Source organism: Centroberyx affinis, unplaced genomic scaffold (genome assembly GCF_046629955.1).
Source record: "Centroberyx affinis isolate AG114_WGS23_722 - 3 ecotype Tasmania unplaced genomic scaffold, CSIRO-AGI_Caff_v1 ptg001255l_1, whole genome shotgun sequence".
Classification (NCBI taxonomy): Eukaryota; Metazoa; Chordata; class Actinopteri; order Beryciformes; family Berycidae; genus Centroberyx; species Centroberyx affinis.
In genome coordinates, this window is record NW_027279766.1 from 197,235 (window position 1) to 211,236 (window position 14,002).

The window sequence follows — 14,002 nt, forward strand, 5'->3', positions numbered from 1 at the left end:
CTCGTCTCGGCTGATCTTCTTCATTAACAGTACTTGGTGTTCCACTGACGAGTTGGAAATGGCCGATGCAAGTAATATTAACACTGATTTAGTTGTTTATAGTCACTTTATTAAGTTACAGCAACAGTATTACACTCTCTTCAGTACGACTGAACGGCAGTTAGCAGTCAGTGCATTGACCGGAAAAACTGGTAAAGCAAAGCATTATGGGAAGGGCTAAAATCCTCTATAGGCAGTATCTCAGATTTTGTCCAATTGATGGAAATAGCCAGACACCCTGCTATAGTTACTAATCAGATTATGGACAGATAGAAGCGCAGATGAAGGGTTTGTAATGTATAATAGAATGTCATCAGTGTACAAGCTAATTTTATGGTGGCATGACTTTGACTGGATGGCTGAGATGCTGTCACATTGCCTAATAGAAGCAGTCAAGGGTTCAATGAAATGAAAAGCACAAATAGCAGTGGAGATAATGGGCATCCTTGTCATGTACCTCTTTGTAGTTGAAATGGTTTTGGTCTCCCCTTAATGAGACTGGTTTGATGTATGTGTATTAGTGATGAGATTATGGAATCTAATGTAATTGATAAAGCTTTGCTTATCATTTTAATGTCTGTGTTAATTAATGATATAGAGCAATAGTTGGAGCATTGAGTGGGGTTCCATTTGATTTTGAAAATATTTTCAAATTAATTTTGCCCAGCAATGTGCGCACGGCCACACAGGCGCGCCTCCGTCTCTCCCCCCTCCACATCCCCTCAACCCCATTCCACTATGGACGCTTTCCATATCAGTAAAACGCGTCCTGCTGGTTCCATTTGCGTTTTAGCTACACATTCAACAGCGTCAACTCAGGCACAAAGCCTCAAAATACAAGCAGAAATTGAAATTCATCATTGATATGGCTGATTATGCCTAGTTTATACATTTTCCCAATACAATATTTATGTAGGCAATATGATAATCACAAAAATCATTGGACACACAGGCCTGCGTTTTCAGAATTTAAAAAAATGAGGATTGTAAATAAAATTTTTACACTTTTCTCCCTGCATCATTCCCCCATCTTACGCCAATAACGGGCCACTGGATGTTAATTGACAGGATTGATAGAATTCTCTCATGTCAATAAGGTGATGGCCCAAGTGGAAAGCTCTCTCCTCTCAGCAACAAGCAGACAGAAGGCATGAAATGAAACCCAGAAAATAAAATGCTTTAATTTGTTACAGTTGACAATATAAGGTCATGAATTTACATAAAATACAACAGGAAAATAAAAACTACTTTTACAAATGTTTGTTTTCCTCATTCTGTACAGGTTCTTTAAATTTTTTAATTACCTTTGTCACATTTTCCATAGTTAAAATATGAAAAACTGGCCACTCTGTGATTCACATATAACAAAGTTAAAACTATAGTCTTTCATTTGTGTCTGTCTCAGCTCTTCTGGTTGTAATGAGAGCATGTCTTTGAATTTAGAACTTTTGAGCTAGATCTGCACATATTTCTGTACAGTCTAATAGGACAGAAAGTGACATCAAATCTAATAGCAAGGTCCTGTTCCTAAACAGCTTTGAGTTTGTTATAATCCGGTAAACCTGTGAAAAGCATTATGTTCTCCTCATCCCCCTGGAATCTTGAAAAGAGGTATGGTGGTTCCATCACTGGAAAACATAGCAAGTTATTATTGATCAAGAGCAAGATTGATCAAGAGCAAGAGCAAGATTTAAGGTTTGACAATGTAGTTTTTACCACCTTTAAGGTAAGCACTGCCTCAATCTCTGATTTATATCTTGCAGTTTCACTTCAAGACCAGAGTTCATTGGAAAGCATGGAGAGCATTGAGGGACCTCGTTCATGGGGCAGCCAGTCTTCACTAGCAGACACTCAGAGGGTCCCGTCCATTGACAGCCTTGATGATGAGTACAGTGGGACTCCTCTTAACCTCAGCAAACAGAGTTTGTCATTCAAGGACTACATTCAGGGGAGAAACAAGCTAGCTGAACTGGGAAAGCCTGTAGTACCAGCAGCTGTCCTGGCCAGGTTCACTGGTAAGTTCAAAGAATCAAGACAGTAACTACCTGATGTCTGGTTCGTAAAACATTTTTGACACCAATTTCGGTTATACATTTCAGTTATAAATGCCACTTTCCAGGAGGACTGCTATTTTGAAATTTTTAATTAATAAAATGCCACTATTGTGTCACAAATTGCACATGCTCCATGAACACGTTATGCAAGATGGTTTAAGGATTGAATCAGTATCTACAAATTTGATGTAGCTGCAGGTACAAAATATTACAAAACTTATATTCAGGTGTTAAGAATGTGAATTGGCCTGTTACCATCAAGGCTTATTCATGATGATTCCCTTTCTCTTCTCTTATATTAATTAGCACACCAAATACTTTTGAACTTCATTTAACTGTTTGAAGCTGTTTGAAGCTGCTCCTCATCAGCCTCAGCTCATTGTAGAGAGGGTGAGAGGGGTTCTCCAGGATGGCATTGATCTTTCCCCTCATCCTCCACTCTGCCATTACCTCCAGACTGTCCAGTTTGTGTCCAATAACAGAGCCAGCCTTCCTCACCAGCTTATTCACTGTTTGTTTCTCCTGCCTTGATGCTGCCTCCCCAGCACACCACAGCAAATAACAGTGCACTGGCTACTACAGACTGGTAGAACATCTGCAGCAGCCTGCTGTACACGTTGAAGGACCTGAGTCTCCTCAGGAAGTACAGCCTGCTCTGTCCCTTCCTGTAGAGGGCATCAGTGTTGTCCGATCAGTCCAGTTTGTTGTCCGCCTGGATGGTGAGAGGGTTTTGGGGGCCTCCTACTCCTTCTGAAGTCCACCACCAGCTCCTTGGTCTCCGTAATGATGCGCTGGAGGTGGTGGTTGTCACACCAACCTACAAAGCTCTCTACCAGGTCTCTGTATTCCTCCTCATTGTCCTCCGTGATGCAGCCGACAATGGAGGATTCATCAGAGAACTACTGTAGGTGGCACGATCCAAAGAGCAAGCAAAACCTACGCCCTGGCATTGACGACAAACAACACTCAACTGAACGCAGACCATATTTATTCAACACAACTTCATTTTAAGGGACAATAAACTGGCATGGCAGAGTTGCTGGATTTGCTGGATCTCTCCTGGGAAGCATTGCCCTCTGCTGGCCAGGAGGGCCAATTGCAACTTCCTCCTCTCCCCACCAGTCAGGTATGCTCCGAGCAAGGGAGATTGCCATCTGCTGGCCAAGAGGACCAATTGCCACCTTTTCCCTCCATAAGCCAGGAAACCTCCATGCAGGGAGTTCTGCCCTCTGCTGGGCAGCAGGAGATTTTTAATTCTGGACAAGGCAAGGGAAAGGACAAAACAACTCTATCATTACTGGACATGGAACTCACAGGAGATGAACCTCTTGCTCCTCCACTGTTAAAGCCTCCTGATAACACAAACATACAGCACACTTTGGCAGATCTGCAGAGAAGCCAAAAGGAAATGAATGGTCTAATTCATCGATGGAAAGCAGAGCAACAAACTAATAATCAGAAAATGCTGGACATCCTGTCTGCCTTTAAACATGCCTTTGCTGTAAAGCAGGAACAAGGACAGCAACAACTAAAGGACTGCTTCATACAGCATACAGAGTATCTCAGGACGCAGTTCACAGACACTCTCAAGTGGAGGCTCCATCATCACCATACGGAGATGCTTAAGGACATCAGTGATGTAATGACTCCGATGGTGGCCACTGTCACGCACCTGCAGGAAGAAGTAACAACATTTAATGAGCAATTGCACAGTATGGGGGAGGGAGTTAGCACCATGAAGTAACAAACCCTCCGAACACCCCACTCTTCATTGCAATCGACTGCAGTACAGACCACCACCATTCCACCTCCACCTCCCTCCGCCTCCCTACCTACGGTGTAACCAGAAATTAAAGCCTGGCTGCGATTGCACTCTACCATCTCCGGTGGGCTTCCCTATCCAGGGAGACCTGAGTTAATGGGGAAAAGTCCAATCAAATTGCAGTTTCCTTGTTTTGGCAGAATGGGAGATTGTACGGACCCTCTAATGTACCTGGAGCAATGTCGGGACTATCTGGCTTTGAACCCCCTCACGGATGAGGAACTTCTCGCCACCCTTCGCAATGTCCTGTTTGGCACAGCTCGCGACTGGTGGGATGTAATGAGGTTGGAAACCTTCACCTGGAGGGACTTTGAGCATACGTTTCTGTCGGCCTTCCTCTCAGAGGATTATATTGATGAGCTTGAAGAACGGATCAGGACACGGGTGCAAGGGGAGCAGGAAAGCATCCGGGACTTCGCTTACATGTACCGAGCACTCTGCCGCCGATGGAAACCAGATATCTCTGAGGAAAAAGTCATCCAGCTCATACTGAAGAACATATGGGCATCTTTGGCGAGCCAGCTGAGGAGCAGTGGTGTCAAAACAGTGGATGCCCTGGTGAGGCTCGGCCAGCAGCTGGAAAAGGACAGAGAGAAGTAAATACAGCAAGAGACTCCCCGGGAATACCCCCCTGACACCAATAGATCTCAGACTGTAGTAACGCCCACTTCTACCCCACCCACATCTCTCACTCCTGCAGCTGCAAGACCTGCTCAATCTTTCTGTTGGCGGTGTAAAGGATCCCATTCACCACACAATTGTCCAAATATTTCTTCTAATAAGGGGAAGAATCAGAAGCCTACTTACCAGCCTCCACCTCCATCTGGGCCATCCACCAGCAGCAATCCTACAATACACGCAGTGTCATATCAGCAGCCCGGGGAGAGAGCCTTCCCCTTCACCGCTTCCAGACCTCTTCCTCGCCAACTGGTCGTTCCTATAACCATTGGCTCAGTGAATGGCAGGGCCATGGTGGATTCAGGTTCATCCTACACGCTTCTGAACGAGGAGTTGTGGCAGGCCACTAAGGTGGAGGACAAGAATTTATATCCCTGGGGTGGGAAACCCCTGTATTTGGCTGACGGGGGGGAGAGATGGCCATTGGGATGGCAACATGTTGTGGTGAAATTGCAGGATCATACCTGTACTCTGCCAGTGGTAGTGCTCTCATCTGAAAGCCTTGCCTTTCCTGCGGTCCTGGGACTGGACTTCCTGAGCCTCAGTGGGCTGCAAATGGATGTTGGACAGAATTTGTACTGATTCAGGAGCAACAGTGGGAAAAAATATTGCTTTGAAAAGGACACTAATAACTTTACCGAATGGACTGGGAGGAGCCTGCTTTCCTTTTACTCTGCCCTTGATCCCCGGAGTGCCGCTCCTCCTACCCCCTCCAGCCTGGATGCGGAGCTGTTTCACAAGGCAGTGGAGAGAGCTAAGTTGGATGGAGGCGGAAAGAATCAGTTCTGTGACCTGCTACAGAGGAATGCTGACATGTGCACCTCCTCTTTGGGCCGAACCAATGTTCTGACACATAAAATCTTTGTTACTCAGGACCTTCCCATCAAACAAAAATCCTACCGAGTCTCCCCAGCGAAACTCAAGGTGATAAAGGAGCTAGTGGAGGAAATACTGGCAGCTGACATCATCGAACCCTCATCTTCGGCTTGGGCGTCTCCTGTGGTCCTCATTCCTAAAAAAGATGGGAAGCCCAGGTTTTGCGTGAACTACATTAAACTCAACGCAGTGACCCACACCGATGCTTACCCTCTGCCTACTATACAGGAAATTCTGGACTCCCTTACGGGCTCAGTTGTTTTCTCCACCATCGACCTCAACAGTGGCTACTGGCAGTGCCTGATGGATGAGAACAGCAGGGACAAAACAGCCTTCACCTGTCCCTTTGGACTCTACCAATTCAAGGTCATGCCCTTTGGTCTCAAAAATGCACCAGCAACCTTTCAGAGGCTGATGGAAAAGACCTTGGGAGAGCTGAGAGGCAACATCTGTTTTGTTTACCTGGATGACATCATCATCTACTCTCCCTCGTGGGAACAGCACTTCAGTGACCTGCAGGTGGTTTTCCAAAAACTCAGAGAAGCAAGGCTGACTGCCAACATGAAAAAATGCAACTTCTTCCAAACCTCCCTCAAGTTCCTGGGTCACATTGTATCTGCCGCAGGTATCCAGGTGAATCCAGACAAAACCAAGGCAGTAGAAGAATTCCCAGTGCCAACTAACCTCAAGGCAGTCCAGCTGTTCCTTGGCATGTCCGGCTGGTATCATTGGTTCGTCCCGAACTTTTCTCAGCTGGCCGAACCCCTGAATGCACTGAAGCCCAAGGGAGCCAAATTCAAGTGGACACCTGAGTGCCAGTCTGCTTTTGAAACCCTGAAAACATGTCTGGTCTCCCCACCCATCCTTGGGTATCCCAACTTTGACCTCCCTTTTGTGGTTTACACTGATGCCAGTGACGTGGGCCTTGGAGCTGTGCTTGCCCAGAAAACCGGGCTTGGATCCGAAGAAGTTCTGGCATATGGCAGCAGGAGCCTAAACAAAGCAGACCGCAACTATTCAGCCACGGAAAAGGAGTGTTTGGCTGTGGTATGGGCCTTGGAAAGGTGGAGATATTACCTGGATGGAAGATTCTTCACCGTAGTCACCGACCACTCAGCGTTGCTATGGGTCTTCAAAATCCAGAGGCCCAGTGCACGACTCACCAGGTGGGCCCTCCGGCTACAGGAATTCACTTTCGCTGTGGAATATAGGAAAGGAAAATATAACACCGTTCCGGATGCCTTGTCCAGAGCCCCTCAAGATTCCTCCACCACTGCCAGCCACCACTTACCACCTGCCTGCGCCACCCTGCTGTCAGTCAAAGGGGAGGGAGGAAAGGATTTGCCCATCTCGGATGACCAGATATGGAGAGCACAGCAGGACGACCCAGGCTGCCAGCATTTGTACCAGGCTGCGATGGACGAGGGAGAAATCACCTTAACAGACTCCACAAAGTACACCATCTTGGAGGACAAAGTCTATCGAGTGCTACAATTGCCTCATAAAACCATCTATCAAATCCTCATACCTGAAAGTCTCCGACCACAACTGCTACAGATGATCCACGAGGACCCTTTGGCTGGTCATCTCGGCAGGTACAAAACCTACAAGAGGTTGCAAGCTCTGGCATATTGGCCTCGAATGAGCCTCGAGGTGAAGACTTTCGTTCAAAACTGTCACGTGTGTCAGCGCTTCAAACCTGAGAGTCGCATGGTCGCCGGGAAATTGCAGCAGACCGTGGTGAACCACCCTTGGGAGATGCTGGGAGTGGACTTGATGGGCCCCTTTCCAAGGAGCTCCAAGGGAAATGTCCACCTGTTGGTTTTTGTGGACTACTACACCCGACGGGTGGAGCTATATCCCCTACGGAGAGCCACAGCAGAGACGGTGTCAAAAATACTCACCCAGGAAATTCTCACCCGATGGGGGGTCCCCAACTACCTTCTGTCGGACCAGGGAAGCCAGTTCGTCTCCGCCATCTTCCAAGCCACCTGCGAAAAATGGAGCCTGAAACAAAAACTGACCTCAGCCTACCATCCACAAACCAACATGACAGAGAGGATAAACCGGACACTAAAAACAATGATTGCCTCCTATGTCGGAGAGATCCATAAACACTGGGACAAACATCTACCTGAATTCCGTTTTGCACTCAATTCAGCCGTCCACGAATCCACTGGAGTCACCCCTGCCGAACTGAACCTTGGACGGGCCCTCCGAGGACCTGCAGACGCCCTGCTCCAGCCAAGGGAAGCCACCCCTGACTCATCAAACTACAAAACAATAACCAAACTTCAGGACCTCACCGCATTCGCCCAGTGTAACCTCAAGAAAAGCAGAGAAAGGCAAAAACGAAATTACGACAAGACTCACCAAGATCAGCAATACCAAGAAAAAGACAGAGTATGGCTCCGGTCCCATCCAGTATCTAAAGCAGAAAAATCATTTACTGCAAAACTGGCTCCCAAGTGGCTCGGTCCATACCGAATTGTTGCTGAAGTGGGACCAGTCAACTACGATATTGTTCTGGAGGACAGTGGAGAGAACAGGAAGGTGGTGCATGTTGCACGATTGAAACCCTGCTATCCCACCGCAAAAGAAGTTGAGGAGCTGGAGAAAAGGCGCCTCTTGGACATTTTTAATGAGGAAAGTGACCATGAGGAATTTCTGGGCTTCCCCGCTAGCTCACCTACCTCTGAAGGAAAACTTCCCTTAAATGAAAGAACCGACAGTGAGGAGGAGGAGGAGGACAAAGGAAGAGATAATGAAAGCTTGCGGACATGCAGCTTTTCTCCAAGGGGGGGAATGTGTGGCGATCTGCGCCTTTAAGAACGCACCCCACACGTCACACACACACACACCCCCATAGACGGAGCAATGGAGATTTCAAAAGCTAATGGCGCCTACTCACAGACCGACACATGCAGGAAGAGGCCAGTCCGTTCCAGTGTCCCGCGTTAGCCTGCCAACCCCTGGCAGCGAGTAAAAGTCCGCCGTTTTTGTAGGCCAACCGTCTGTACAGCCCGGAACCACCTTCTCTTCCAGAACACGCCATTTATTCTTCAACCCACCGCACATCGCCCTGGCCGACTATTCCCGGGAGCCGCTGCCACGTCCGTATCGGAGTACTCAACCGGAGGTAACGCCGGGGTTTTCCCGGAGACCCGCACAAAGCTGTTTTGCTCTGGTGAGAGCGTTCACTTGGGAGCAGTGACTCTGACTGACCCGACTGTGGAGCTGACTGTGGGTTGGGGTGGTTCTGGACTCAATTGGTGTTTGATTGTGTATTGCACTGTGTATTGAATTGCTGTTGGTTGAGGTTGTGCACTGTATATTGAATTGTTGTTGGGTTGGGAGTTGCGCTTACATTTTCTGTACAATACACTGTGGGGATCTTTGAATTTGGCTGTGTTGTGTGTTTTTTTGGCTTGCCGATATATGTTGTGTGCAACTGGCCGTTTGAGGGATAGGCACGTACCAGGTCCTTTGTAGGGTTGACTGGCTGGGCACGTATTCTTATTTTCTTTGTCAGACTGAGACTGTGACTGGCACCCCCTGGCTACCGCCAGCAACCGCTACAATTTGTTTCTTTTGAAGTGATACGTTTTATAAGCTCCTTGTTTTTTTCATCTCACCTGCATAAGCCAGTGCCAGTTATTTTTAATATGTGAAAATAAATACAATGTAAAATTCACATGCAAGTGTCTCTCAATATCTTTTTCCCACCATGTGACCCAGAATATCTCTGTTTTTACACAGGAAGTGGACCAATCCAGCTCTGGCAATTCCTGCTGGAGCTCTTGACTGATAAAAGCTGCCAGCCCATAATCAGCTGGACAGGAGATGGTTGGGAGTTTAAACTCACTGACCCTGATGAGGTAGGTTTAGTCCTCTACATTTTCTTATACATGCCTTTTTATATGGTGACACAGTGACACAGTCTGAAGGATCCCAAGCAATAAAGATGAAGTTATTGATGTCACCGTTTCATCATTCTTTGTACTCCCTCTTTAGGTGGCTCAGCGTTGGGGCCAGAGGAAGAACAAGCCTAAGATGAATTATGAGAAGCTAAGCCGTGGCCTTCGCTATTACTATGACAAGAACATCATCCATAAGACATCTGGGAAGCGTTATGTCTACCGCTTTGTCTGCAACCTTCAGAAACTTCTTGGCTACTCGGCTGAAGAACTCCATATTGTGCTCGGCGTTCAGCCTGACACAGAGGACTGAACCAGCAGCTGATTTAAGATGGGAGTCAAGCATGAAGATGGGGCCAATTGGGCTTCATTTCCCCTTAGCAAAAGCTGTTAATGGTACAGCCCACTCGATGGTGGTTTCTGTGATAAGAGTTCATAAGTCAGTGGACAGCAAGAGGTGTCTCTACTAAGGAAACTCATCATGACATCCTTGTATATTGTTTTGTGGACTTTGAGGGAGATAAAATTTTGAAAACTGATTATGTCCTTAGCTGCTTAGATGGCTGCTTTGTGAAATGGATGATCAATTAGGTCAATATACATCTGCTCCAGAGCAGTCAAGTGCACAGATCTGAGTGGAGATCATTGTAACTTCTTTATGCTACCCATTATGTTACGCATTTCAACTACTAGATGTTGAAGAGTGGACAGCTTTAATTACTGTGATTTATGGCTATTTTGCTTACCAAATATGAATGACTTTTGGGTGACAAGTCATTCACAAAGTAGGCTTCTACCTTGGATTGCATTGGATGTGGATAGAAGCTAATAATGCCTTTTACCATTGCAAAGTGCTTTTGAACGCATTATTTTATTGAAAATGCTTGAAACACCTAATCATTTTAAGAGTGTGATGCCACTGTGAAGCAACTATTGCTACTTTATTGTTCTTCTCTGAAAATTTTTATTTTAAAATTTATGGTTCTCTTAAGAAAAAATATTTTCTCACGACACCATGAGATGGTAATCTGAGCTCAGTTCAGGACATAAAAAGGAAATATGTGGAGGAGCCAAATGCTCAACAGCAGCATACTGACCAGTCAGGGTTTGAGGAGGCAATAAAACAGTTGTGAAATATGCTTGCAGGCAAACATTGTATTATCATACTTTGTGTACTATGCTGGGATCGTGCCTTAGTTGAAATCACTATCATGCTAAAAGGGAATAAAAATTATTTTAGGCTGTGTTTTTTTTTTAAATATAATTTTTTGGGCATTTCTTCTTTATTAGAGACACAGTGGAGAGGGGGTTAGGGTTAGGCGAAAAAAACAGAGACTTGTTTTTTATATATTATTTGTCAAAGTCCTGTCTCCCACTGTTTTTGGCCCATCTACAATTATTGGTAAACATAGCCTAATATTTTCCTATTACTATTTTACTAAGTTTCCTCTGAGCGGATTTCGGTGTTACACTTGTTCAAACTGTTTAATAAACAAAAAGAAAGCGATTCACTTAACCACAACTCAGCGACAGGACTATTTTTTTTATATAGTCAGAATCCACGTTTGCTTATTTGCTATTAGTGTGATTTTGAGACCTGTTCTGCCATACAATGTCAGTGAATTGAGAGTGAAAAAATGCAATTCTCCAATTCCCTCTCACGGAGCAAGCGATAACAGATAATCTCCGATTTTTGGGGTTATGTCATTCCCAGGAAGCTACACAACCCAAGGTACTACCAAAGTTCAACATCACTTTAAGAACAACACTTACAGTGACAACTCATTTTCATCTTCATCTCATCTTTAATAAGCCATGTGTCTAGTGCAAATAATGCACATAGACTTGAAAGATTGAATGTATCAATGGAGTTCCTGTATTAGCTGCTGGTCTATCAAAAGTTATTTGTGCAATTGTCTCAGTTGTGTTTTTTTCATGGCCAAAGTAATGTGATAAAGATGGTTAAATAGATATTGTGACATGTTTTTATAATGTACCAAAGTTTTACTGGAATTTAAAGAATATGGTAGCAGTAGAGTGTATTATCTGTTTTAGATGTACTTATTTATATTTGTTTTTTGGGATACAAATATTCTTGCCTTGTACACTAATGGTTTGTGTTTATGGGTTGTTGTTTTGTATTTCTTATTAAACACTAATATTTGTCACTGCTTCAGTAACAAGAAGATCATTTCAAAGTACTATCATAACGGTGCAGAGGCATTCTTCAAGTGATATTGCTAGCCATCTTTAAATATTGGTTCAATAATCTTTTTTTAGATATGCTACAAGCATGTATCTGAATTCTTTGTGATTTGATAGTTTCTCTTATATGGTATTTGTCAGAGTGTAGTGATTTTTCAATGGGGAAATGGCTTCATGACATTTTAATAAAACCTTTATATGGCTTCTAGTCTCTTTGGTCCACTTTTACCAACAAAGATAGGTTATTTTGCAGTTATTTTGCAGTTTAGAAAGATTAACGCCCAAGTGTTCATGATGGGCTATAGACACAGTACAGCTCTGTCTGTGTAGTTGACCTGCACTCAGCCTTCTCGCAGCCCTGAGGCATCTGCACTGACTTGTCAAGGCCAAGAACAACTAAGCTGAAGTGTATGAATGTGAATTGTGCGTAGGTGTAGGATTTATGATCCATGTCGTAAGAAAAATTGTGTGTACTGTATGTCTTTGATTGCACTGATTGCTCAATGTTGGAATAAACACATCTGAGCTCTGTATGACGTCAGTGTCCATGAACACAGTATTTGTGTCCCTGCAGGGCTGCTGAAGTAGACTACAGAAGACTAAAGACTTCATCCAATGTGAAAAAAAAACTTGGGAATTACAGTCTTTTTTTAAGTAAATAATTACAGACATTACTGACATTGTAGCTTACTGGAAAGTGAACGGTATTTACCGCTAGTGGAGCCTAACCCATGGGCCAGTTGCAATGGTAGATCCAGGCTCCACAACCAAGAACAATTAAGTTCTGATCAATACGCCCACACACAAGCTTAAACACACTTGCTGAGGCCATTGTGTGAACCTTTTGACAGCCATGTGTGTTGGTAAACACTTGTAGCAACACATTTTGTTGTGCTATGAAGTTATTTCAAAATGCATTTATTCAGGAGTTTTTGTCTGAGTTCTATGCAAAGCAATTTGTTCCACCAAAGTTAAAACAATGAGTAGAAATGTATGTTAAAGCATAAAATTAAATGTAATACCCTGGTTTTACAACCATGTAAATGGACTGCATTTATATAGCGCTTTACAAGATGCCTACATTCAGACACACATTCATACACCGATGGCGGCATGCAGGGTGCTGGCGCAACCATCGGGAGCAATTTGGGGTTCAGTATCTTGCCCAAGGACACTTCGACATGCGGACTGGAGGAGCCGGGGATCGAACCACCGACCTTCTGATTAGTGGATGACCTGCTCTACCTCCTGAGCCACAGCCGCCCCCTGTATTTTCATTTTTTATTTTTTTATTGTGGATATTTAATTCAGTGTAATGCATCACACATTTATGAAGAGCCACATAGGCCATATTGCAAACTATGCTCATATATACACATATGAAACACACACACACACGCACACATACTCTGTGTACTCACACACACACAGGTGAAACACTCACATATACACAAGTGAAACATTTGTACATTCATATGTGAAACACACATACATGTATACTCCTGTATACTCACACACACATATGAAACGCTTGCACAAGTGAAACATTTATACGTATCTGAAACACACACACACACACAAGTGAAACATTTGTACATTTATATGTGAAACACTCACACACACACAAGTGAAACATTTGTACATTCATATGTGAAACACTCACTCATACACAAGTGAAACATTTATACGTATGTATCTGAAACACTCACACACACACGTGTGAAACACTTGCATATACAGTACATTGGTGAAACACTTGTATATGTGACCGGTGAAATTCTGTGTTGTGTGGTAGGTGAAGGAAGGACCCAAAACCAGGATATCTTTGGACCTGATGTCCGTTTATTCTGACCTGACATGAAATAAAACAAAACAAATCCTCCAAGTGAATATGTCACTCCAGCTCCTCTCCCATAGGGGAACACAGCAAAAGGGCAGCTAACGTCACCACAGGATTGTGGCTTAACAGTTTTTTTGTAACATCCATAAATAGTATCCAATATCACGACTCCAAAAAACATATAGCAAAAAGGAGTAAATACCACAGAAATGTGGGTTATACAAAAAAAAAAGAGGGGAGTCAATCACAGCTGAATCATACCTAAAGATGTAGCTACATCTTTAGGTATGATTCTGTGGTCTTTACTTTCATTGTGTTATGATTTGTTCTCTAATTTATTATTTTATTTACTATTTTTATTTCTTTCCCTCCAACCTCACCAGATCAAATTCCTTGTATGTGTAAATGTACCTGGCAAAAAATCTGATTCTGATTCTGATGAAACGTTTAGAAATGCAGGTCATAATCAATTGAATAAGGCTGGGTCATTGCAAAATAAAACACTCAAGATAATAGGAAAGCATCCAACTGGTCTATGTGCTGTCAGGTTGAAGAGTCAGTTGAGCATGTG

The 14,002-nt window shown here is 44.1% G+C and overlaps 1 protein-coding gene across 1 annotated transcript in view; it reads left to right on the forward strand.

The window, feature by feature from the left end:
* The window catches only part of ets2 (v-ets avian erythroblastosis virus E26 oncogene homolog 2), a 30,227-nt gene extending 18,189 nt beyond the window's left edge, over positions 1 to 12,038 (forward strand). Inside the window, exons 8-10 of the mRNA XM_071525003.1 lie at positions 1,803 to 2,054; positions 9,229 to 9,347; positions 9,484 to 12,038. Coding sequence (XP_071381104.1) covers positions 1,803 to 2,054; positions 9,229 to 9,347; positions 9,484 to 9,699 — 587 coding nt within the window. The 3' untranslated portion in view covers positions 9,700 to 12,038. The remainder of the gene's footprint in view (positions 1 to 1,802; positions 2,055 to 9,228; positions 9,348 to 9,483) is intronic.
* The last annotated feature ends 1,964 nt before the right edge of the window (positions 12,039 to 14,002 follow it).